At 38.4% G+C, this 24,703-nt stretch overlaps 2 protein-coding genes across 2 annotated transcripts in view; both read left to right on the forward strand.

The window, feature by feature from the left end:
• Positions 1-24,703, forward strand: part of LOC135084438 (serine/threonine-protein kinase MRCK alpha) — a 91,468-nt gene that overhangs the window by 39,551 nt on the left and 27,214 nt on the right. The window contains exons 26-38 of the mRNA XM_063979221.1: positions 3,594-3,789; positions 7,841-7,959; positions 8,954-9,049; positions 11,977-12,030; positions 15,368-15,474; positions 16,051-16,101; positions 16,602-16,721; positions 17,714-17,818; positions 18,574-18,744; positions 19,089-19,183; positions 22,043-22,169; positions 22,648-22,788; positions 24,367-24,580. Of these exons, the coding sequence (XP_063835291.1) occupies positions 3,594-3,789; positions 7,841-7,959; positions 8,954-9,049; positions 11,977-12,030; positions 15,368-15,474; positions 16,051-16,101; positions 16,602-16,721; positions 17,714-17,818; positions 18,574-18,744; positions 19,089-19,183; positions 22,043-22,169; positions 22,648-22,788; positions 24,367-24,580 (1,596 nt within the window). The remainder of the gene's footprint in view (positions 1-3,593; positions 3,790-7,840; positions 7,960-8,953; positions 9,050-11,976; positions 12,031-15,367; positions 15,475-16,050; positions 16,102-16,601; positions 16,722-17,713; positions 17,819-18,573; positions 18,745-19,088; positions 19,184-22,042; positions 22,170-22,647; positions 22,789-24,366; positions 24,581-24,703) is intronic.
• On the forward strand, positions 99-1,736 carry LOC135084576 (uncharacterized). Its single transcript, XM_063979347.1, has 4 exons — positions 99-560; positions 659-745; positions 915-1,034; positions 1,330-1,736. The coding sequence occupies exons 1-4, from the start codon at positions 164-166 to the stop codon at positions 1,632-1,634; spliced, it is 909 nt and encodes a 302-aa protein (XP_063835417.1). The 5' UTR covers positions 99-163; the 3' UTR covers positions 1,635-1,736.

The following is a 24,703-nucleotide window of genomic DNA, read 5'->3' on the forward strand; positions in this document are numbered from 1 at the left end:
ACGTTGTTACGTGTGTTAGAAGAAGACAGAAATGACTTGACATTTGTTTATTTGACGATCTGTGATTTGATTGACGTTCGTCATTCGTGGTATTTTCTTTCGTGATTTTGTTTGTTGTTGGGTTTTCAAATTTTATTATTGACTCTTTATTGCAATATTCGCAATGGAATCAAAAAAGAGAGAACGTGCAGCAAATTTTAATAATGCTGAAGTGCAGTTGCTTGTAAGTTTAGTAGACAAACACAAACAAGTTATTGAGAACAAGAAGACTGATGCAGTGACTAACAAAGACAAAGATGCGGTATGGAAAAAAATTGAAACTTCCTTCAATTCGTGTGGTATATCAACGAGTATCCGCACATGGAAAACATTAAAATTAAAATATGAAGGTATAAAAAAAGTTACCAAGAAAAAGTCTTCACTGCAACGGCAGGAAATGTACCGAACTGGAGGAGGACCATCAAATGCTCCCGATTTCAACGACGTTGAGGAAAAGGTGCTTAGTATTTGCACCAATATCACAGGGTTGGAAGCACGTCACGACAGTGATACTATTATGAGTAGGTATTAGTTGAGATAATCTCTGACCGAGACTTGAAAAAATATAAGAATAATTCCTAATGTATTAATGCCTGTTATCGTCTCTTACATTTTTCAGTACCTATAACCTATGATGAAAGTGTGGACGCAACGGAGATGAACTGTGAAAATCAAAATGATGTAGAGAATGTTAACAAAATACCAGGTATGTACGGTATACCATCCAGTATTCCAGTTGAGCTGGTTGTGCTTAGTGACAGTCGGATGGACAGTGTTTTTATAATATACATAAAATCTACAATAAAGCTGTCAATAACAGGTACACATTAATGATTGCAAGTAACTAATTCATATTATACTTTTTATCATTTTAGATATGGACCAGTCATTGACCCCGAAAAGAAATGTAGAGGGCAATGAATTTATAAACGATATAATGGACCACTCAGTTATCCTAGAAATAAATAAAGAAGAAGACAATGAATCTCAAAAAGGTAATTACTGTTTAATTTTTTTAAATAAACATTAAGCTGTTTTTAGCAAAATTATGGACACTAGTTCATAATTTTGCTAATAACAGCCTAACAGACAATAGTCTCTGTAGGAAGTAAATAATAGACTTGTACATACATACTATTACATACATACATTATCATGTCTTAATCCCTTATAGAGCAGACAGAGTCCAAAGCCGCAAGACCCAAAGGTCATTAATGTGATATTGATAATAAATAAATAACATAATATTATTTAATGTGTAGTTTGATGTTTTAAAACTTTTGCTTTCAGAAAACAAATGGGTAAATTGGCATCCAAAGGATCTCAAAACAAAGATGTCAAATATTATAAAAATAGACAAAGTCTCCAAAGCGAGTGTAACTGGCAGACTGGATAAGTTAAGTGCAGCCCGATTGGAACTCGTACAGCTGCAAATCGAAACAACAAGGCAGCAACATCAGTTCACAGAAGATGAACACAGACTGAAAATGTTGCATCTTGCTAATGATGAGGCAAGAAAGCAAAAAATTCATGAATTGCTTGTACTACAATTAAAAAATAACAGTAGCGGACCCGTTTTAAATGACATGGTATAGGGATACCCATGCTTACCTAGACAGTCATTATAATATTGCATATTTCTGTACGGTTTAAGTTCCTACCTAATTATAATTATTATTAAAATAAAAATATTCATTAATAAAGAAGAAATAAAAAATTGTTTACAGTAAAAATGTTTTTATTTAATTATTACTATTATCCAAGGAATTAAAATATTCTAACACTATATTTCTAGTTAAGTACCTTTCTTGTCCAGTGGGATTGGCAATGATGGGGTCAAATATTGGTGGTGGTGGAATGTGTACTTCTGGATCGTTTGGTGGTTCCTCTTCATTTTTCATTCTTGCTAAGTTGTGCAATATTGCACAGGCTACAATTACATCTTGAGCAAGTGGCAACTTACATCTTAATCCAATGCCTAACACTGGGAAGCGTCGCTTCCATACACCAAAACATCTCTCTATTACATTCCTTGTTCTTATTTGTGATTCATTATACAAACTCTGAGCTGGCGTATTTGGGTTTTGAAAAGGAATCAATAGGTAATTGGTTTGTTCATAACCACTATCACCAAGTACAATGCCATTGCCAAATTCACCATTCTCAAAATGGAATTTTGCCGATGAATTTGCAAATATCATACTGTCATGGCTCGAGCCAGGCCAACGAGCTACTATGTCTTGAAATATCAAATCTGACGAACACATTGCTTGGACATTAAATGAGAAAAAGCCTTTCCTATTTCTAAATACCTCTGCTGTGTTTCCACCAGGCGATTGAATCCTAATGTGGGTGCCATCTATGGCTGAAATCACTCTAGGGAATCTAGCTATTTTATAAAATTCTTCCTGGGTTTTTCTTATTGCTTCACTGCCTCTTGGCAATTGAATGAATGTTGGCCTCAAAGTTGCTATAGCTTGTGTAACTTTTTTTATTATATGGCACATAGTGGAGCTATGAATGCCACCAAAATCTCCAACAGTGATATAGAAACTCCCAGTGGCATAAAATCGTAGCGAAATAAGTAGTTGCATCATGGGTGATATACACTGATTCCTGAAAAATAAATTAAGTCATTAGTATGTATGATATTACATTGGGACCTAGGTAGGTAGGTACATAATTTATAAGTAGTATTTATTGTAAAAACTATCTACAACTTACCTTTCTGTTTCGTGTTTGATTTTATCGTTTACCAGGGAAAGCAAATAAATTACAGTTTCTTTTAAAAGCCTGAATCGACGATGAAATTCTTTGGAATCCCACATAGTAAAGTGATCGGGCCTTGGTCTGACAACTCGTGTTTTTCTTTCAGGAGGGTTTAAATATTCATAATAAATAGCCTCTTCTTCAATTGCCAGGTCGTCAATAGTGTCGAAAATATCCATTATATTGATAACAGTTTAATAACAAAAAATAACCTTAAAATAAACGTCAATGAAACCTTGACTTATCTAATGAATAAACGTTTATCTGGCCATCAAAGAGGCAAATACATTTATTCCTCAGATACGGTCGTTATTCGTCAAATAGAGCCTATTTGACGATTGAAAAATGCAATATTTTGTTATCTGTCAAATAAACACTATCTGACTGTTTATCTGAAGATTGAAAAATCGGCCCTTAATGATGTAGTTAATAAATGGGTGATATTTTATGAGTGAGTTTTTACGATACATATAACATAATCTGTTTCAACGCGTACGATCCTTCGTCTCCTGCTCTCAACAGTTCTATCAAGCTACGATTTTTGATTCCCTTCTCTTTAGTAATAAATCTCATACTAGATGCAAGAAAAGTCCACTTGTAGAGCGAAGAAAAGTGTATAATTTGACATGAAAAAGCCCGAAGACTCGCGCTATCGCGATTTATGTGCATGCTATTCGCGTGTACTTTGTTTTTTTTTTTTTTACATAGTCAAAAGACTTCACTACGTTGTCACCCGAATGTTATAGCGATGTGTGTAGTTAAAGAAACATTTATCTGTGTTGCAGCGAGTGCATCCCGTGGCATGGCGCCATCGTCGCCTCCGGGCGCCGCACCGGGCGGCTGGCGGAACCGTCGTTCCCAGAAACTGGACAAGATGGAGATCCTCACGCTGCAGTCGTCGCTCCACTCAGAGATCCAGGCCAAGCAGGCTGTTGGCGAGGAGCTGAGCCGCACGCGAGCCGAGCTACTGGCTAGCCAGAGGTCAGTCCCCATCACCATCATCATCATCATCATCATCACCAGGTGGAGAGCCTCACGCTGCAGTCGTCGCTCCACTCCGAGATCCAGGCCAAGCAGGCTGTTGGCGAGGAGCTCAGCCGCACGCGAGCCGAGCTACTGGCTAGCCAGAGGTCAGTCCCCATCACCATCATCAGGACAGGTGGAGAGCCTCAAGCTGCAGTCGCTCTCACCCTGTGGGGAGCCTCACGCTGCAGTCGCTCCACTCCGAGATCCAGGCCAAGCAGGCTGTTGGCGAGGAGCTCAGCCGCACGCGCGCCGAGCTACTGGCTAGCCAGAGGTCAGTCCCCATCACCATCATCAGGACAGGTGGAGAGCCTCAAGCTGCAGTCGCTCTCACCCTGTGGGGAGCCTCACGCTGCAGTCGCTCCACTCCGAGATCCAGGCCAAGCAGGCTGTTGGCGAGGAGCTCAGCCGCACGCGAGCCGAGCTACTGGCTAGCCAGAGGTCAGTCCCCGTCACCATCATCATCATCATCATCATCAGGACGCTGCAGTATCACCCTGTGGAGAGCCTCACGCTGCAGTCTCACCCTGTGGAGAGCCTTACGCTGCAGTCTCACCCTGTGGGGAGCCTCACGCTGCAGTCTCACCCTGTGGGGAGCCTCACGCTGCAGTCTCACCCTGTGGGGAGCCTCACGCTGCAGTCTCACCCTGTGGAGAGCCTCACGCTGCAGTCTCACCCTGTGGAGAGCCTCACGCTGCAGTCTCACCATGTGGAGAGCCTCACGCTGCAGTCTCACCATGTGGAGAGCCTCACGCTGCAGTCTCACCCTGTGGAGAGCCTCACGCTGCAGTCTCACCCTGTGGAGAGCCTCACGCTGCAGTCTCACCATGTGGAGAGCCTCACGCTGCCAGCCAGAAGTCAGTCCCCATCATCATCATCATCATCATCAGGACAGATGGAGATCCCCACGCTGCAGTCGTCGCTCCACTCAGAGATCCAGGCCAAGCAGGCTGTTGGCGAGGAGCTCAGCCACACGCGAGCCGAGCTACTGGCTAGCCAGAGGTCAGTCCCCATCACCATCATCATCATCATCATCATCATCATCATCATCATCACCAGGACAGGTGGAGAGCCTCACGCTGCAGTCGTCGCTCCACTCCGAGATCCAGGCCAAGCAGGCTGTTGGCGAGGAGCTGAGCCGCACGCGAGCCGAGCTACTGGCTAGCCAGAGGTCAGTCCCCATCACCACCATCATCTCATCATCATCAGGACAGGTGGAGATCCTCACGCTGCAAGTCGCTTCATTCCGAGACCCAGGCCAAGCAGCTGCTGTTGGCCAGCCAGAGGTCAGTCCCCGTCACCGTCATCATCATCATCATCATCAGGAAAGGTGGAGAGCCTCACGCTGCAGTCTCACCCTGTGGAGAGCCTCAACCTCTCTTTTTTTATGTGACAGGATGCAAACGAGCGGACGGATCACCTGATGGTAAGTGATTACCGTCGCCCATAGACACCCGGTGCCCGGGCCACATGTATCGGGTGCGGTTCGATCGTGACAACGGTGACTGATACTCATTCCTTACTTAAACGTCTGGGATCCGGCTCGAAGGACCATATTTGCCCCATATTTTTGCCGCTTGCCGCTACCAACCGGTCAATTTGGATATCATTGTTGGAGGTCTATGTTCCTCAGTGGACGTCCTGTGGCTGAAATACTGATGATACAAAGGGAGAATTTGGCCTATCCTCCCTACGCTAGCCAGACGAGTTGAGGAGGCCTGATGTTCGCATATTTATCCCTTAGTCGCCTTTGACGACATTTTCAGGATTGGTTTTATTCTATTCTGCAGGAACTAATAATAACATGAAGCTCACGCAGCACAGTATGTTATGAGACTGTATAATCGGACATTCTCATTTATTTGATGAACCGTATAGAGCTCAGTTATAGAAACATGATAGTAAAACTCCCGTTTGAAAATTCCAAGTAGTTTACGCGGTATAAAAATTCAAAGTTACCTATTTTTTTACTTCAAAATTATGCAAAAATATTCTCACTCGTTAACTAATTACATTTAATTCAGAATTGTTATAATACTTCATAGAGCTCTTAAAACTACACGTAATAAGCGTATTAAGTGCTTCGTAAACGCATTCAGTTAATTAGGAAAAATGATTTTTGTGATTTTTGTTTTTATTTTTTTTCTCAATTATACCTTAATATATGCAAACATTTTTAATTGCAAGATATAGTTTGATATTTAATCTAATTGTATAAAAAAAAATCAACTTTAAATTCCGTGATATATTTGAGGAAAATCAAATTGAAAATATGCGCCATATAGAATTGAGAATGTTACTAGGTATGCAAAATCACTTGAAACCTTTGTTACAGTTAAGCTTTAACATATACAAATACATTGGATTTTATTTCATTCAAAAATACCAAGTAGTTATGATTTTATAGGCATTCAAAGTTCGCTTAAATATCGAGTGCCGCCGACGGTCACGTGACCCCGCGTGACGTACATTCACAGTGTCCGCTCACTAGACAACGGATATAAACATACTTAAATAATTTTTTTTTTGGAAATACATACATATTATACATATTAACACCCAGACCCATCACAGAAATTAAAATTGAACCAAACCCAAACTTGATGCGATTGTGTCGTTTTATTGCGAAGTACCTTCCAGCTCCATCATCAGACCCTGATTACTATTTAGAATTGAAGTACTCGTCAATACAAAACGAACGAGCCCAAACTCGATGGAGTTAAGTCGTTTTATAATGGAGTTCCTATGGCCACCTTCCAGCTCTATCATCAGATCAGCTCCATGTCATCATAATATTGCATGGTCATCCAAATTACATGTGTATGCGAAATTTCAGCTTAATCGGTTGTCCGGAAGTGGGTCTTAATTCAGCTTGCAAGATTCCACCCATACAAATTTGAGCCAGTCACTGTAATATGACGTCACGCGTAGAAAATGGCGGGCCGGCCGCCGCCCGCACCTTTAAAATTCAATATCATGGAAACTAATGGACGTATCGAAATAATTCTTTCACGTGTATTTTTTATTTTTAACAGAGAATACAGAAAGCTAAAAAACAAAATTAGTGAACATTCTTCATTGTAAATTTCCCATCACTTTTTAATAGCAATATTTCTTTTGGATGTTTAAATATCATCAGCTCGATTGTACCAAATTATTGTATTGACATTCGATTTACATTAGGTTTCAAATCGATGAGAAAATTATTAAAGGTAGGCTAAATTCGACTTCCTAGATTTGTTTACATACTTTTTTAGTTAGTTACTTACATACAACTTAAGTTAATATAAGAGTGTTAAAAAAGAAAAAAGACTCGACTTGAGAACCTCCTCCTTTTTTTGAAGTCGGTTAAAAACAATGTGAATGTGACTTTTTAGAACCTTCAACACTATACACATAACAGGCGGGATTTGAAACTTTTTAGACATGAATTATTCCTTCCAAAATTGTCGACCCTAGACGCGTAAAAATTTTACTAAGACGTTTTATGTTTTTTCTCAAATATATCACGGAGTTTAAAGCTGATTTTATTAATACAATTAGATTAAATACCAGACTATATCTTGCAATTAAAAATGTTTGCATATATTAAGGTATAATTGAGAAAAAAAATAAAAACAAAAATCACTAAAATCATTTTTCCTAATTAACTGAATGCGTTCACGAAGCACTTAATACGCTTATTACGTGTAGTTTTAAGAGCTCTATGAAGTATTATAACAATTCTGAATTAAATGTTATAAGTTAACGAGTGAGAATATTTTTGCATAATTTTGAAGTTAAAACATAGGTAACTTTGAATTTTCATACCGCGAAAACTACGTGGAATTTTCAAACGGGAGTTTTACTATCATGTTTGTATAACTGAGCTCTATACGTTTCATCAAATCAATGAGAATGTCTGATTATACAGTCCCATAACACACTGTGCGCAGGCGAAAAGCTGGTTATTAATTTGTATAACTGTATGAATTCTGAGTAAATAAATAATGACATCCGCTACCCGCAGGGAGCTGATGGAGACCCGCCAGAGGCTGGACTCTTTAGCGCGCGATATGAAGCACAAGGAGCAACATATCCGCGACATGCAAGCGCGCCTCGACGCGCCGCACCAGCCCGCCAGCTCCTGTGAGTATGCCACGCTATATTACTCACACATACGCGTTAGGGCAAGTGCTAGAGCGTGAGAGGTGAACTGAGATGATAAGACAGACAAGGAAAGCATATTAAAAGGATCCCGTTGGTATACCTCAGTTACGAAACCTAAGTATTAAGGCCGAGTCCGCACTACGGCTAAACCGTTTTTAACCACGGGATTTTATAACCAAGTAAAACCAAATAAGCGTCCGCACTGCGGCTTTTTCCCGCGTATACGTTTCGGGCAGTTTCGCAGTTTGGCGGTTTACCGCGTGCGGGAAAAAACCGTAGTGCGGACTCAGCCTAACTTCCACACGCGATATTTTTTTCCATACGTTTTCTTACGGGCTCACAAACGATATTCTTTCTTTCTTTTAATAATTTAAAAGGTCTTAATTTTACATTTTGAACACAAGAGACCCAATGCTTTTAGCACTGTAGCAGTTGAAATCAACTGCTAGGTCACAAAAGATGTGTTTTTATTTTGTTCTTATATTTATATGTATTTATTAATATTTTACTAATTATTTATATATTTCACATATACACACAATCTATAATATGTTTATTTAGTGCACCATTTCTTTTTGTTTTCGTTACATGTTACCGCACATTCCCATCCCATAAACGAACGCCGTATGGCACCGTCCGCCCCAATATCATGGAAACTTGGGCTCCCATCACAAAGTCCAACGTCGTCCGCGACGGAAAAAACGAAAATAAACTCTATGGTCAACGGATGCCATACTCTATGGACTCTAAATCGTGTGTGAAAATCCGAACTGTGATGTGAATATTGGCTGTTTTAAATTTGGAATATCACTTGTGTTGTGATGATTGGCTGTTGAATTCCGAACGTCGTTTTTGTTACCCGTGACGCAACGATCATGTATTATCTGTGGCATTTATTTAAACCGCGTTTGACGCGTTCTATTTTTGTTTTTTCTCTTTTTTGTTTTTTTCTGCATTGTGTTTTTGATGCCAGTTCGCGCGTGGCTAAGACCGTACATCCCGTTGTTCATAGGCGTGACGTCATGTTTATGGGGCGTGGCGATTCTTGTATACCATCAAATATACGATTAATTTTGTTTCTATAGTCCCAACATTTCACTTTTGTATATGGGTTTATTGAACTGATTGCTTATTTTCACCTTTTCAACCTAAGATTTTATTTTATACCAACTGTAAAAATAATGTTGAGACCATAGAATAAATGCAACTGTAAATATTATACAAAATGTTTTAAATATTGATATTAAATTCGCTTTAATTTTTAATGAACTTTTTAAGTTCGGAAATTGGTAGAAATACACCAAAGGTGTGCGCGATAGTTTTTTCTAGTCCTTGAAATTTAGTCTAGTCGAAAAGATTTGCCAAAGATAATTGATTTTTAAATTATATTTTATTTTAAAATTTTATAAGTTACGGTCGAACTAGTCATTCACCTCGAATTGGTATTAAGGGTAATGTACAAATCATTATTTTGCAATACTTTTACTTATGTGTGTTTTATGCGTCTGAAATCAATCAAATTCGAGTAAGTATTAAAGGGCTGACATTTATTTTATTTCTCTTAAGTTAATTCATTCTTATAAATATTTTATTTGACTCACTAGATTCCCTTAATTTTAAAATATTCCTATAATAAAAATGGCAACTGTTGGTGAAGTCCTCTTTTAAAACTTAGAGAAAGAATGTGAGGGTAGTATAATGTTAGACATTCCTTACACAAACTCCACTGTTTTTAAGATTTATTTAAACTTTATTTATTATTAATAATGAATTGTATGTTGCCCTTAAAATATTAAATTGACAACACAATGCAGAATTTATTTATTATTTTAGATAGGTTTAAGTTCTCTATTTAGATCAGATATCGAATCTCAATGAGTTCTGTATCAATAAATTTTAAAACTATGGTTTCTAGCACTGGTCTAATAAACATAAAGTACAATTTAATTAAAAAAAAAACACTTCCAATAAATAGACAAGGCAGCTAGATCAAGCAGTATCAAAATGGCGTGTTCCTTAGTTATTTTGGAGACTCTTGATCCACAAATTAAAAAAAGCTAACCCAAAAATATAAAATAAGCTAACGATGAGACTTCGTTTATTATGCCTTTTAACAAGTGTCCCGTGACACGTGTCTAATGTCAATTTGTAGTAACAATGACGTAGCACGTCAATTTGTAGTAACAGATGACGTAACACGGCAATTTTTAGTAACAGATGACGTAACACGGCAATTTAAGTAACAGATGACGTAACACTTCAATTCGTGTTAACAGATGACGTAACAAGGTTTCCGGCGACGTCACACATTCTGTATTTCTTGACTCGACTCGATTGTGCAGAACTCGACAAAATTAGAGTTGTATTCTGAAACCACGCTTAAAATTTGACTCAATTTTAAGAACAGATTAAAATTAAGTGTTGGTTGTCCTAATAAATAAAATAAAATAAATAAAATAAAATAAGTGATTCAAGCCACTTAAAAGACTTGAGTTCCACCTTAAGCTACAATTAATTATTACCTAGTAATTAGAATTATTTTATAAGTATAGCCTGACCAGGAACATAAAAACCCTGGCATAGAGGCGCGTCAATTGCATTTGATAGTGCAACACTGAGTACAGTCGTACCTGTGTTAAATTAATAGGCTAACTTTATGTATCAGGATTCAGGATTACGGGCTAATTTGATATTTTCATAAATTAACGAAAAAAGATTATATTATAGGTGACCTGGTTTAAATAAATTAAATGAAACCATCAATCGAGGATTTATTTTATTATTCATCAATAATCAAATTCAGAACTTGAATATTCAACTGCAATGTCTGCTCATGAAGGCTTCAAACTCGGTACTTCTTTCCCAATTATTCCAGAAAATTCAACACTTACAAAGTGACAAAAAACTTTAAAATAGGTAGTTGAAACAAACCACAGCTACTTTTCATAGTGGACTGTACTACACGCTAAACATGTCAGTCAATTTGACAACCTTTGTCGGAAACATTATTCAATGAAAATATTGTTCGAACCCTTAGTATTTCTCTTCGACAAATACTTTAACACATTGTGAAGTTTTTAACGATTTAATTCACAAAATCAATTGCACGCATTTAAAATAAAGTTTGTTTACACTTTGACAGCAATTTATTGACATGCAAGATGACATGTCGATGAAGTTTTCAGTTACTGTTGCCATTAAAAGAAATTAGTACCATTAGTTTTCCGCAACATGGCGAGGGTTTTTATGTTCCTGGTCGGGCTATAACACGAGTCTCATTATAATGGCTTAAAGTGATCAACCAAAAACACGATTCACTGTAAAGAGCCCATAGTTTTAAAATTTATAACTTTCTTTTCATTTACTGTATTTAAGTTACTATCGACACATTTACTCTGCATTTATGTTTTTTGTCTTGCAGTAAGATATTATGTTGTACTTAACGGTGTAATACTGTGTCGGATGACTTGTACATAATTTATTAAAGTTCTGTTGTAATATGTTGTTATTATTTATTTACTTTTATTTTATTTGTGTGTGACTCGACTCCCGACTATAGTATATGGGTTGAAATTTTTTTGATTGATTTTAAACCACATTGATAACAATCAATGATTATTATAGGTATAGCGATTAACTGAGTCAGTGCCTAAGGTATGGGAGTGGCACGGGAGGAGTAACTGACATAATTATGATGTGACAGATCAGATCATACAAATCTGAAAGAGATCTGAAGTTTCGCTGACGTTCAACTGTCACAAAAACACTCTCCCGTGCCGCTCCCATACATCTGTCACTGACTCACTTAAGCTAGACCTAGATAACATTAGTATTTTTATTAAATCGAGCTTAATGCATTTCATTGCTACATACCGTTTATACAATAGTAAATAATTTGAATGGAATCAAAAATGTGAAAATAATACTAAACCCATGTTTATTTGTAATTTGAACCTTAAATCCACACAATTAAAGTCGTAAGTTATGCGCAAGCAGCGAGGCAGGGATCGGCCAAGTCGTCGACGTACTGGAGCGGCAAAGAAGAGAATGGTTCGTTGCAATATAATAGATAATAGAAGTAGATTTATCGTATGTGATTGTGCATTGTTTGTCCTGGCAATGATTGTTGTTATATCTTTGACTATAGTCTGGTCTGCGGGCACGTAGAATTTTGTACAATGACCCCAAGCTTCCCATCCTTATCGCTCGCGCGTAATTATGTTGCTGTCGCGCTCGCACACTCACTGCAGGCGCCCGTCGCACAGTCGCAACAGCAATAGTCATTGGACAAAATTCTACGTGCTCACAGACCGGGCTTTAGCTGTGCCCGCAACTTCGTACGCGTGAAAATAGTTTTAATAATTTTTCCCGTTTTTTTATAGGGTGTAGGGTGATGTTATATTGCCCAAAGCCTTTCTCAATAAATGGTCTATTAGTCCAGTCATTTGGTACAAATTACCTGCAGTTTTCAGGTAAAACTACCAAATGACTGGACTATATTCATTATTCAACACAAGAAGAAATTTGGTCAATTACTACAGAATATTAATCGTGTGCGTGTCCCCTTTCCAAAAATGATGATCTATCCCAAACCTTATCTGAACCAAATTTCATCTAAATCGGTTCAGTGGTTGACGTGTGAAAATGTAACAAACATACAGACAAGGAAACTTTCGTATTAGTGTGGATTTGAATTTGATATAACAGCAGTCAATGCAAAAACAACTTAAAGGTGTAAGTTTGATTTACTTCCCGTACTTGTGCTGCGTTTTTTAGTTTTAATTTTAGTTATCTGTACCATTTTATTGTAAATACGAGCAAGTGTCAAGGAAAAATTTATTATTTTCATTAAATAATGCGATATCACTGTTTTGTGGGTTTGCTAATGAAGTGACAGTACTAAAGTGTAAATAAGTATCTTATTAAAGTAATCAAAAAAGATGGATCCATGAAATTACTAAAAACTCATCTTAGTACTTAAATAAATTTAATTATATCCATTGTATGCTCTGCTTATTAAGAAATTTATTCAAAAGAATCCATAAAAAGAGCGAGCAATAATACAGTACCAAAATAATGAACTGTCCTATGCATGACATTGACAGTGGGGCGCCACCGTCAATACCGGATCGCTGGTTCTGATTTTTGCCATGTTGGAAACCATATAGTCGAACGATGGTAGCGCCCCCCTGTCATTGAGTTTGGTGGGACAGTTCAGCGTGGGTCATCTATATTAGCAATTGACAGTACTGTCAAATATCTTTTTTTTTTAATAATTCGGGTTATCGTTTTGACTTTCCAACTCGTCTGGCCTTTGTTAAATGGCAGAGGTTCGTCCTCCTGCAGTGGAGTCTAAATAACCGATGACGATGATGATTCTCATGACATTAAATGGGCTGTGTAAACTGCGTTTCGTGATTAATATCTCTCGTTAAATGACGGACAGTATCGTGTGATTTGTTATAATTTAGAAAGTTTTTAATAAAACCCCAAAACACTGATGTTCGCTACCAATCAGGCAAAATTATATTCCGCTTCGCTTTTGCTTGCGCTTGTTGCGGTGGCGTGGATACGGAATCGGCCACTCGTCTTCCGATCGCCGCGACTGTGTGATCCTGTACATCCTTGAAGATATTCCTTAAAACGTCCACATAACACCACATAACGCTAAGCGACATGGTTTTCGTTAACACTTGTTTGTATCACATAGGTTTGTTTCTTGCGGTTTGCGAGCGTCTGATTTTGACGGTAGAGGGAGCCACTTTTGTGGTTAGACGTTGCCAAGATATGCTGTGTATAGTCATTGACGAAACGTTGGGATTTCAAAAAACGATGCCTCGAGATGTTATTTATTTTATTATACAAACAAAAAGTTGCGTATAAAACGTAAACATTCGCGTGAAAGTCAATTGAGGGTTACCGTATTTTGTGTTCACGAATTGACGCCTCTGATGCTAGATCGAAGGCGCCATCTAGTGAGCGCAAATCGGTATCCTATAGTGTAGCTAACATAGCAGTATACCGAGTTTTAGCGGTTAAACTTTAGTTTTTGAGTTTAATTATGGTGGCGCTCGTGGATTGCAAGAAATATTTTGACTAATACAGTTTAATGTAATCAATTTTATATCAATTTCGTTATCCTTTAGACGTGAGTCAACATCCATGCAAATACAAACGATTATTCCATATTACTATTTAATTTATGGTTAGTAATTAAAATGTTTAATTATTTCAAAATAGAGGTAATTTTAAATACACAAGCCAAATGATTATTGATTTTCACAAAATATTATTCGTATCCATCTCCTTATAAAAGACGCTTTTATTTTCTGTATACTTATTTACAATGTTCTGGTATTTATACATTGCAATAGTATTTATCACATAGCCAGTGTGTATGTTGGCTCAAGGCGCGGGGCATAGTAAGTCGTCTTGTGTTAGGATGCGCGTACGCTGGGTACAGAGCAAAGGAAATAAAGCTCTAATTCCGTGGACGTAAAGTGTATATTTCATCTACACAGATTAAGTCGATAGACTGCTCACGTAAATCAATATGTCGGCTCAGGTCAATGAAATATACACTGTATTCTCATGTATGTTAGATCTATACTCGGTTGATGCAATTCGTACACTTTTCTCAGCTCACGCGGCATCCTAATGGCGTAGTTACACTATTAGCGAAATTGATCCAATTAGATCACTTTCGCGCATAGTGTAACTAAGCCATAAGTCCATTGTGCATGTCATATTCCCGGTTTTTTTCTTGACTAAACTGTGCTTTATGTGCAGTCGGGTGCAAAAGTGCTAAAATTATTAAAAACAGACTAAATGTAGTCTTATTTTGTTGGTATCAAAGCGCTTTTTCATTTGACTAAATTGTAATGTGTATTCACTTTCACGATTTGTATTTGTATCATCGTTTTGTGACGTTTGGTTTCGGTTGGGATTGGTTTATGTTCCTTTTTATTCAATACACATATTAATGCACACATCCAAAACACACATATTCACCAGTGTACCGTATCTCATATTTTTGACGTGTATTCTTCTTTTATTAAAAAATACATACTCAATTAAAATCTTTTAAAAGATATTGGTACAATTTAGTGCAAAAAAAAGAAAAAAAATGTATTACAAATTAAAAAATAAATTTAAATCGACATACATAGTTCACTTTGTACCCTGTTGAATTGTTGAATTAAAACACCGGTCCTAAAGACCGTCATTGAGACCTAAAAACTGCTATCCGCGAAATACAACAATATTTTTCCCAAATTATAATCACTTATCCTCGTGGTACGGTACACCTCACTCATTTATACACTTAACCAAAACTCAACACTCACACATAATCTTCCAATTTCTAATTTATCTTTTTTCGTTTCAGTCTTGGATCGGCCTCCTTCACAAATGAGCTATCTGGATCAGTTTTTGAAGGAAGCGCCCACGGAAAGGCATTACGACAATGTGCCCTCTATCAACAACGAGCAGAAGGTTGGTTTTGCTTTGGCAAGTTTTTTATTTACTGTGAATAACGCTTGTATTGGATCGGAATTTCAATGGATAGAGTGAAAGGGCCTTAATGTCAAGCAGTTAAAGTCTAAAATTGTTTGAAATGTATTTGACATCCATTGAAGTTTCGATACAATGCAATAAATCATCTACACGTATCATTCATATTAATTGTTTTACATATCACCGAAATAATTTGTGACTAATTCTAGGTGACTGCTTTTATTTACCTTTACTTGGCAAAGACTAAAACCTCATTATTAAAATCTAATTTAATCCAAAATGATAACAATTTGAAATTTTGTAAATTCAAACCTTAACACTTTGTAGTAAGGGGGGCTACTCCGAAACGCTGTTTACATAGTTTCGGTCATATCTGTCACCGTCGCTCATGCTGGCATCTCGCTTTGTGTGAGAAGGATGGCAACATTCGAAATTTCGGATAACGTTTTTCGTAGTAGCCCCGAAGTTTCACAATCTTATATTCCACGGTCTTTGCTAATACCCATCATGCTTATGTTTTGTGTTGCAATTTTAGTTTCGTTTATTCCCGCACAGATGTCGCCGCAGTACCGTTACAGAAATAACCAGTACTGTTGTAACTCAAAGGTATTTTTGTTTTTATTTTTTGCATTTTTGTTTCATATTTGTGGTGTTTGTATTTTATTTCATGCTTTATTTATGCTTCTTTTTAACTATAGACTACGTCAGTCTCGTTTAAACCATATTTATTGGAACTAGACTAGTATAACACATCATAGTACTAAATTGGAGCAAAGATGATTGAACAGGGTTGATCATTACATTATAATTATTGCTATGCTTACATACATCTCACTTAAAATGTTTGTTACTTAAAAAAAGGCATGTTATGTGCGGTGGTGTCTACCACAACCAAACTCAATATCCTCTTTCAATTATTATTATATATTTGATATAATTCAACATCCCTATTATACATTTTCCTCTTTCCAAACTAATTTCGTAATTTAAACTAATCGTGTTTTCGACAACGGAATGGTGTTACTTCTTTTTTTTTTCGTATTATTTTCTATTTAAAAAATACATTATCCTTTCAACAGAGGTATTAACACTCAAACTGTTTCCAGGTGATGTACGGATCTCAACAGTCGGCAGTGTTGAGTGGGTCGATAGACTCGCAAGACTCGATAGAACCACGCGCCGCGTCGCCCGCGTCGAGCAAGAGCTCGCCTAGTGAAATGTCTACGGTATGTTAATTCATTTTATCAATCTACAACAATCTGCAACGCACCTGTAACGCCCCTGGGTCTGCGGGTGTCTATGGGCGACGGTAATCACTTACCATTAGGTGATCCGTTTGCCTCCTGCCACATAAAAAAAATCTTACATGCACTACACTATTCATAGTGTATTTATTTATTTCAAAATACTTACAGTGGGCTTAGTACGAGCTTATATCAAACGTCTTCACTAGCGACTGCGTAAAAAATGACATTAAATGTATGACGGATTGTACCGAGCGAATGTGAGACCCTAGCGGATATTTTCAAGAACTAAAATCTTCATCAAATTTTTAAATGCGCTCATTAGTGACGACGTTTGATGTAATATCACACTAAGGCCCAGAACAGACGGTGAAACGCAACTGCAACGAAACTGCAACTGCAACGAAATTGCAACTGCTAGTTACTTTTGAGTTGCATCTAAGTTTCTGCCATAGCGTCCGTTGAGAGACCACACATGACGCGACCAGTTTGAAACTTTCAGTTTCAGTTTCATTCATCAGAATGATCAGAAAGTTGCAGTTTCGTTGCAGTTGCGTTTCACCGTCTGTTCTGGGCCTAAGCCCTCAGGTCTAGCGCATAAACTGAGTCAATGTCTGATGAAGTGTGGAAGCGGAACGGGAGGGTGTTTTTGTGACGTCAAACGTAAGCGAGACTGCTTCAGACTTGGAAACTCTGTTACGTCATATGTCACTTCTCTCGTGCCGCTCCCATGCCTCAGGCACTGATGTTATACGCTAGATTCAAAATTTATAATTAAAGAAAAGAGAGTACAATATTTTGAAGCAATGGCTCACGCCATTGCTATGTGACCATAGCAATGATAAATTCCCAAGGACTTCACAGTAAACAAAAGTTTGGGTTGCCCTGGAATAGTGTTACTCTATGATTTTAAAAGTTTGTCAAAGAATAATATAGTAATATTTTCATATCAAAACGTGTGTTTTTGTTTGCAGGACCCGTCAATAGGTCCCGCGGTGCCAGGCAAGCAGAAAGTCCACCAGTTCCTCGTCCGAACGTTCAGCAGTCCCACCAAATGTAACCACTGTACTTCTCTCATGGTGAGTCTAGTATCTTTTTCTATAAAAGCTGCTACTATGATGTTTACGGGTACCATGTATTTTTATTTTTTTATGATGTCAGGTTGTAGTTGACCTTTTAACAGGCGTGGTAAGTTATATGTCATGGTTTTATAGAAGAAAAATACAAATATTTTTATTTAATCTTGTTTTCAGGAGAAAACAAGGACAATGGATAGGTTGTATGTATCAGATAATTAGTGTGTTGATTTCTAGTGTGTTATCCAATCATGTTCAATTTCGATTTACTTGTGAAATCATATTCACTTACTAACAAATATCCTTAGTGTGATTTCTAATTGATGTTACAATACCAGCCGATTTAAACTGTTTTTGATTTATATTTGTCTCTTTTCAATACAAATACAGCGAATTTGTGTGTTTTTTTGTTTATGTCATAATCGTTTCTACATTTGTCCCACGACACCGGCAATTATCAGAATCGATTTGTGAACGAAATATTTTGTTTGTGTTTTTATAACAGCCTTGGTGTTGATGAAAGGTGTTAAATGAATTTTATATGAACCACTGTTGGAAATAGTCATTCATTCTGCATTACGTCGGAGTTTTTGTGAACTAGAGTGACAGATATGCAACTAATTAGAACTCTCATTACTTCTGCCACTTGTCAGCACCAGCCGATATGTGCTCCCAAAAGGGTGTTAAACAAGCTATATTCGGTACGTATGTTAGTGCTCTAAGGGCCTGCGTATAAATCATTTGAATTTCCCTTCCAGATCGGCCTAACCCGTCAAGGCGTGGTATGCGAGACGTGCGGCCTAGCGGTCCACACTCGGTGCTGTGCGCGAGTTGCGGCGCGTTGTCCGCTACCGCCTGAGCGATCGCGGCGCCCGCTGGGGATCGACCCCGCTCGTGGACAGGGCACTGCCTACGAGGGATACGTCAAGGTACGCAATTACGTATAGGTGTATAGTACACATTGGCGTATAGGTTACAGTGCTCAGTGCCCGATGGATATTGAATGCCTGTGGCCAGGGCACGGCCTACGAGAGTTACGTCAAGGTACGCAATGACGTAAAAGCTATAGTACACAATGACGTATAGGTAACAGGGCACAGTGCCCCCTGGATATTGAGCTGCTCTTGGCCAGGGCACGGCCTACGAGGGCTAGGTCAAGGTACGGCGAGGGTGACGTATACGTTATTGTGTACAATGACGTATAGGCTACATACAGTACACGAATAATTTTAGGCTATCTATTCACTTCATTATACTGCTATCTTTGTTCCAGGTTCCCAAGCCGGGCGGGGTGAAGAAAGGTTGGATGCGACAGTTTGTGGTCGTGTGCGATTTCAAGTTGTTCCTCTACGATATTTCACAAGACAGGTATATTTGAAATATTTTTTACGTTAATTTTAGTTTTTATATCCTCACAGTGTTTCATAGAGTTCTAAGTATGATTAAAGACAGTACGATTCAGATAGTCTTAATAGGTTTGTTTTGGATATACGAGGGCTGCACTAAAAGTATCGGGAATAGAATATTTCAACTGTTCCTGTCATATTAAAATGTTTTTGGTTGCAGTCCTTGGTTTTAAAAATCGAATACTATTTATTTCTTTAAAAAAAGATTCTCGGTCTTATCACAAGGTCTTGTCAAACTTGTTTAGTCGTTGAGAAAATGGAATTGACTCGAGAAAATTCAAGAGCGATGATTTATTATGACTTTCGAAGTGGTTTAACACAAAAACAATGTGTTGACCGGATGATTTCTGCATTTGGTAATGAAGCCCCATCCAAAATCACAATTTATCGCTGGTTTGCTGAATTTCAACGTGGACGTGTCAAGCTCAGTGATGATCCCCGTCAAGGTCGTCCAAAAACTGCAGTCACCCAAGAAAACGTTGATGCTGTGCGTAAGCTGATTGAAGAAGATCGACATGTGACATACCGCGAAATTCAGGCAACTTTAGACATTGGCATGAGTCAAATACAAATAATCTTGCATGAACAATTAGGTGTAAAAAAGTTGTTTTTCCGATGGATACCGCATTCGCTCTGTGAAGAGCAAAAAGCGGCTCGCGTTACTTGGTGCGTCAGAACTCTCGAAAGATTACACGCAGGATCCTCAAATGCTGTATACAACATCGTATCAGGTGACGAATCCTGGATATACGCTTACGAACCCGAAACAAAAACCCAGTCACGAGTTTGGGTGTTCGAAAATGAGTTAAAGCCAACAAAAATTTTTCGTTAACGGAGTGTTGCAAAAAAAATGGTGGCCACGTTTGTCTCCAAAACCGGCCATGTTGCAACTATTCCTCTTGAGGGACAAAGAACGGTTAATGCAGAATGGTATGGTAGCATTTGTTTGCCACAGGTCGTTTCTGAACTCCGTAAAGAGAACTGCAACCGCCGCATCATCCTCCATCACGACAATGCGAGTTCTCACACCGCGCACAGAACAAAAGAGTTTTTAGAGCAAGAAAACATAGAATTATTAGACCATCTGCCATACAGCCTCGACCTAAGCCTTAATGATTTCTATACTTTCCTTAAAATAAAGAATAAATTGCGTGGTCAGAGATTTTCATCACCTGAAGAAGCTGTGGACGCCTACAAAACGGCAATTTTTAGACCCAAACTTCCGAATGGAATGGTTGCTTCAATGATTGGTTCCGTCGTATGGAAAATGTGTCAAATTTCGCGGAGAATACTTTGAAAAGCAATAAATACATTTTTAAATAGTAATGTTGTTTCACTTTCTTGATTCCCGAAATTTTCAGTGCCGCCCTCGTAGATGTAGCAAAAGGAGGATTTTTTGGGCTTGTAATTATTAGGCCACGATAATGATTATCACTTACCATCAGGTGAGATACAGGCCAAGAGCTTCCTCATTGTGGATAAAAATAGCCAAACATTTTGTGTGGGGGTTATTATTTGCAAAAAATGCATGTCCGCGCTGAATGTTGCTACGCCACTTTCCGCTAGCAAATACCAAATGCCAAAGCACTATTAGGCCGCTTCTTACGATTTTTTTGTTAATGAACTCTTATTCTAAGTCTCTATTTCATGCGCTTACTTCCTAAGGAACTGTACATAAAGTTCTCTCCATTGGACTAGGATGATTATTTGTTTGATATCACTGAGTCAGTATTTTATTTATTGATTTATTTATAAATCACAAAACAAGTTACAGTAATATTTAGGCACTGATAACAATCCATAGATTAATGTAATCCGCATCTCTTAACATTTTTTACATTTATTTATTTTAAATTCGCGTTCACCAGTTGTCGCCACTGGCGATTAAAGTTCTGTTAATCGTTAGTGGCGCCCTCTCATTTATTTCATGTACAGTCAGCGTCAAATATTTCGTGACATCTAAATTGACCAAAAAGTTGATAACACCACCTTAATCCTGTTGTGACAAAGACGTGTTGCGAACTTTTTGGCTACTTGGGGTGTCACGAACTACATATTTGACGCTGACTGTACCAAATTCTAATAGTGTGGACTGTAATTATGAACACTGTTGCTTGCATCTTTATATTTATATCCTTTCACCTTCTCTTTTGTGCTTCAATGCTTTGATGGAGATCGATTATTGCATAAAATCAGAGAATGCCTTGTTGCAGCTATTTAAAAAACAGGTTAAGTGGGATAAACTTAGAAGAAAACTTTTTCTCAATAGGTCTTACATTGGAAGACACCAACGGTAAACGTCGTCGTATACTGCTAGTTAGATAACCACGTTAATAACTATTATACTCATGTTGCCAGAATTCAAGAGCCAGACAACTCACGAAAAAAGTATAGAAGCAAACCATAGTTTTACTGTTAGTACTGTTCATTATCGTAATAATCCAATTTGTGATATTAAATTGTAACTCTAACCCCCAGTTTCTGGTTAGAAATTTTGACTGGCTTGAGCGCGCCTATTTTCTATATAAGCCTATTTTTGTAGGCTTAAATTCATACTTAAGCAGAAAATGAGTACACTCATGTTAAAAATGTCCATTCAGAAACTGGAGGTAAAAATTGTCGTTTTCCTACTGATATGTTCATTATTCGAGCTACTCCATACTCATAAGTACTTAGTTTATTTTCAAAGTGCTATTTTGTATGAATTTGTGATATAAACATTTATCAACTTGTAAATTGTGTACGTTTTTGCTTCTATACTATTTTCGTTGTTGTTATAAAATGTTCTAACCATTTATTAACATACTATTTACCTTCCCAGGAATGCCTTACCGTCAGTGTGCGTCAGTCAAGTGCTAGACATGCGAGACCCAGAGTTCAGTGTGACGTCAGTCAAGGACTCTGACGTCATACACGCCAGCAAGAGGGATATACCGTGTATATTTAGGGTAAGTCTAAAATAAAGTTTGTTTTAGTGTTAGTAAGTCTGAGACTGTTTAGTGTAAGTTTTGACGCAAACATATGCGTGTATAGTTTTAAGTCCCTTTGTTCTATTTTTTCCTTTTTCTTTTTGTGTCAAATAAAGTTTTTCTTATCTTATCTTATCTTAAAAAAAATCTGATTTGTGTCTACTTAAAGTGATGCCTCCTTGAAGGACGATTTGAGGACTTTGTTTACAATATAAAGTTTGTGTACCAGAGAAAACCTGGTACACAATGACTTGCTATAATTTTTTGCATCCTTATCAACTTGCTTTTTTATCATTTGTTTCTTCATATTTTCTGATTTTACCAACGTCACTGCGAACAAAGTATATTTAAAGCAAAGCATTATTAGATGACACGTCTTGACCATACAATCATGCATTAATTTCCAAGCTGCCCTACACACAGGTATTTTGAAACATAAGTATATTTTTGTCCACAGATATCAACGTCACAACTAGAAGGAGGGAAGCGATCTCATACATTAATGTTAGCGGAATCCGAGTCTGAGAAGACGAAGTGGGTGGTCGCCCTTAGCGAATTACATAGGATATTGAAAAGAAACAATTTACCGGACAAATATGTAAGTACTTATAGTTCAGTCATAAACCGTAAACATCGCAATTGTACATATATCAGCGATTTTTTTATTGTTTTTAGGTTCCTTGAGAGAAGTTTAGTCCCAAGTTTCCCATGGTGCCCAAAAAACTGAGAAATTTTGCCACTTTTTTCACTTTTTCTTCTAACTCACAACTATGCATTTTACACCTAAGGTAGCTAAAAAGTTCGCAACACGTCTTTGTTATAAATGGAATAAAGTTGTTTTTCAACTTTTTGGCTACTTTAAGGCGGTGGCGGTTCGTATTGCGACCGTTACTTGAATTTAGGCAATGTCTCGGATGTGTCATGAACTATTTGACGCTGACTGAACCTGTTACGTGTTGGATCTGTTCTGAATATACACATGATAGTTTCGCGGTTCCTTGGCAGGTGTACAGCGCATGCGTCCTAGTAGACGGCGCGGGCGCTGCAGCGACTGCACTTTTGTCTATAGTCGTGATAGGTTTGACTTTGTCCCGAATCCGTGTGTATATTTCGGGTCCTTTCCAGGTGTACAGCGCATGCGTCCTAGTCGACGGCGCAGGCGCCGCGGCGACTGCACTTTTGTCTATAGTCGTGATAGGTTTGACTTTGTCCCGAATCCGTGTGTATATTCTGCGGTTTCTAAACAGGTGTACAGCGCTTGCGTTTTGGTCGACGGCGCGGGCGCCGCGGCGGTTGCACTTTTGTCTATAGTCGTCATAGGTTTGACTTTTTCCCGAATCCGTGTGTATATTCCGCGGTTTCTTAACAGGTGTACAGCGCTTGCGTTTTGGTCGACGGCGCGGGCACCGCGGCGATTGCACTTTTGTCTATAGTCGTGATTGGTTTGACTTTGTCCCGAATCCGTGTGTATACAGTGTGAGTCACGTTAAAGTGTACGTATGAAAATAGATGAAACTAGACCTATTTTTATCGACAAAAAAGAGGTCAAATTTTTTTTGAGTTTTTTTATTTTTTATATAATTTTTTTTCTTCCAATTACTTATTGTAAAGAAAACATAATAACTTTTAAACTAAGAGGTATATCCTGATAAAAACCTTTTTTGTGTATTTTATGTACCTATTTTTTTAGTATCGCCTGTTATTTAGCATTATTACTGTTTTTATTTTATCAGGATATACCTCTTAGTTTAAAAGTTATTACGTTTTCTTTACAATAAGTAATTGAAAGAAAAAAATTCTATAAAAAATTAAAAAAAAAACAACAAAATTTTTACCTCTTTTTTGTCGATAAAAATAGGTCTAGTTTCATCTATTTTCATATGTTCACTTTAACGTGACTCACACAGCTGTGCGACGGGCGCCCGCAGTGAGTGTGCGAGCGCGACAGCAATATACGCGCGAGCTATAAAGATGGGTAGCTTGGGGTCATTGAACGAAATTCTACGTGCTCGGCGACCAGACTTTAGTCGTGATAGGTTTGACTTTGTCCCGAATCCGTGTGTATATTTCGGGTCCTTTCCAGGTGTACAGCGCTTGCGTTTTGGTCGACGGCGCGGGCACCGCGGCGGTTGCACTTTTGTCTATAGTCGTGATAGGTTTGACTTTGTCTTAACAGGTGTATAGCGCTTGCGTTTTGGTCGACGGCGCGGGCGCTGCGGCGACTGCACTCCGCGGCGCGCTATGCGCGTGCGTGCTGGAAGGCGGCCGCGTGTGCGTGGGCGGCGACGGCGGCCTGGCGCTGCTGGACCTGGAGCGCGCCGAGCTCACGCCGCGCCGGCAGCACGCGCCCGTGGCCAAGCTGCTGCACGTGCCCGCCGAGCAGCTGCTGGGTGAGTCAGCAGGGCCTGCACTGTGCGCCGCGCTGTGCGTGCGCGGGCGGCGCTGCTGGACCTGGAGCGCGCCGAGCTCACGCCGCGCCGGCAGCACGCGCCCGTGGCCAAGCTGCTGCACGT

This window comes from Ostrinia nubilalis, chromosome 26 (genome assembly GCF_963855985.1).
Source record: "Ostrinia nubilalis chromosome 26, ilOstNubi1.1, whole genome shotgun sequence".
In the NCBI taxonomy this organism is placed as follows: Eukaryota; Metazoa; Arthropoda; class Insecta; order Lepidoptera; family Crambidae; genus Ostrinia; species Ostrinia nubilalis.

Excerpts from the sequence above, each read along its gene's own strand:
- LOC135084576 (XM_063979347.1), top strand. The coding sequence starts at position 164 with ATGGAATCAAAAAAGAGAGAACGTGCAGCAAATTTTAATAATGCTGAA. Across the intron at positions 561-658 it reads CGACAGTGATACTATTATGA|TACCTATAACCTATGATGAA; the intron begins GTAGGTATTAGT and ends TACATTTTTCAG. Across the intron at positions 1,035-1,329 it reads AGACAATGAATCTCAAAAAG|AAAACAAATGGGTAAATTGG; the intron begins GTAATTACTGTT and ends TTTTGCTTTCAG.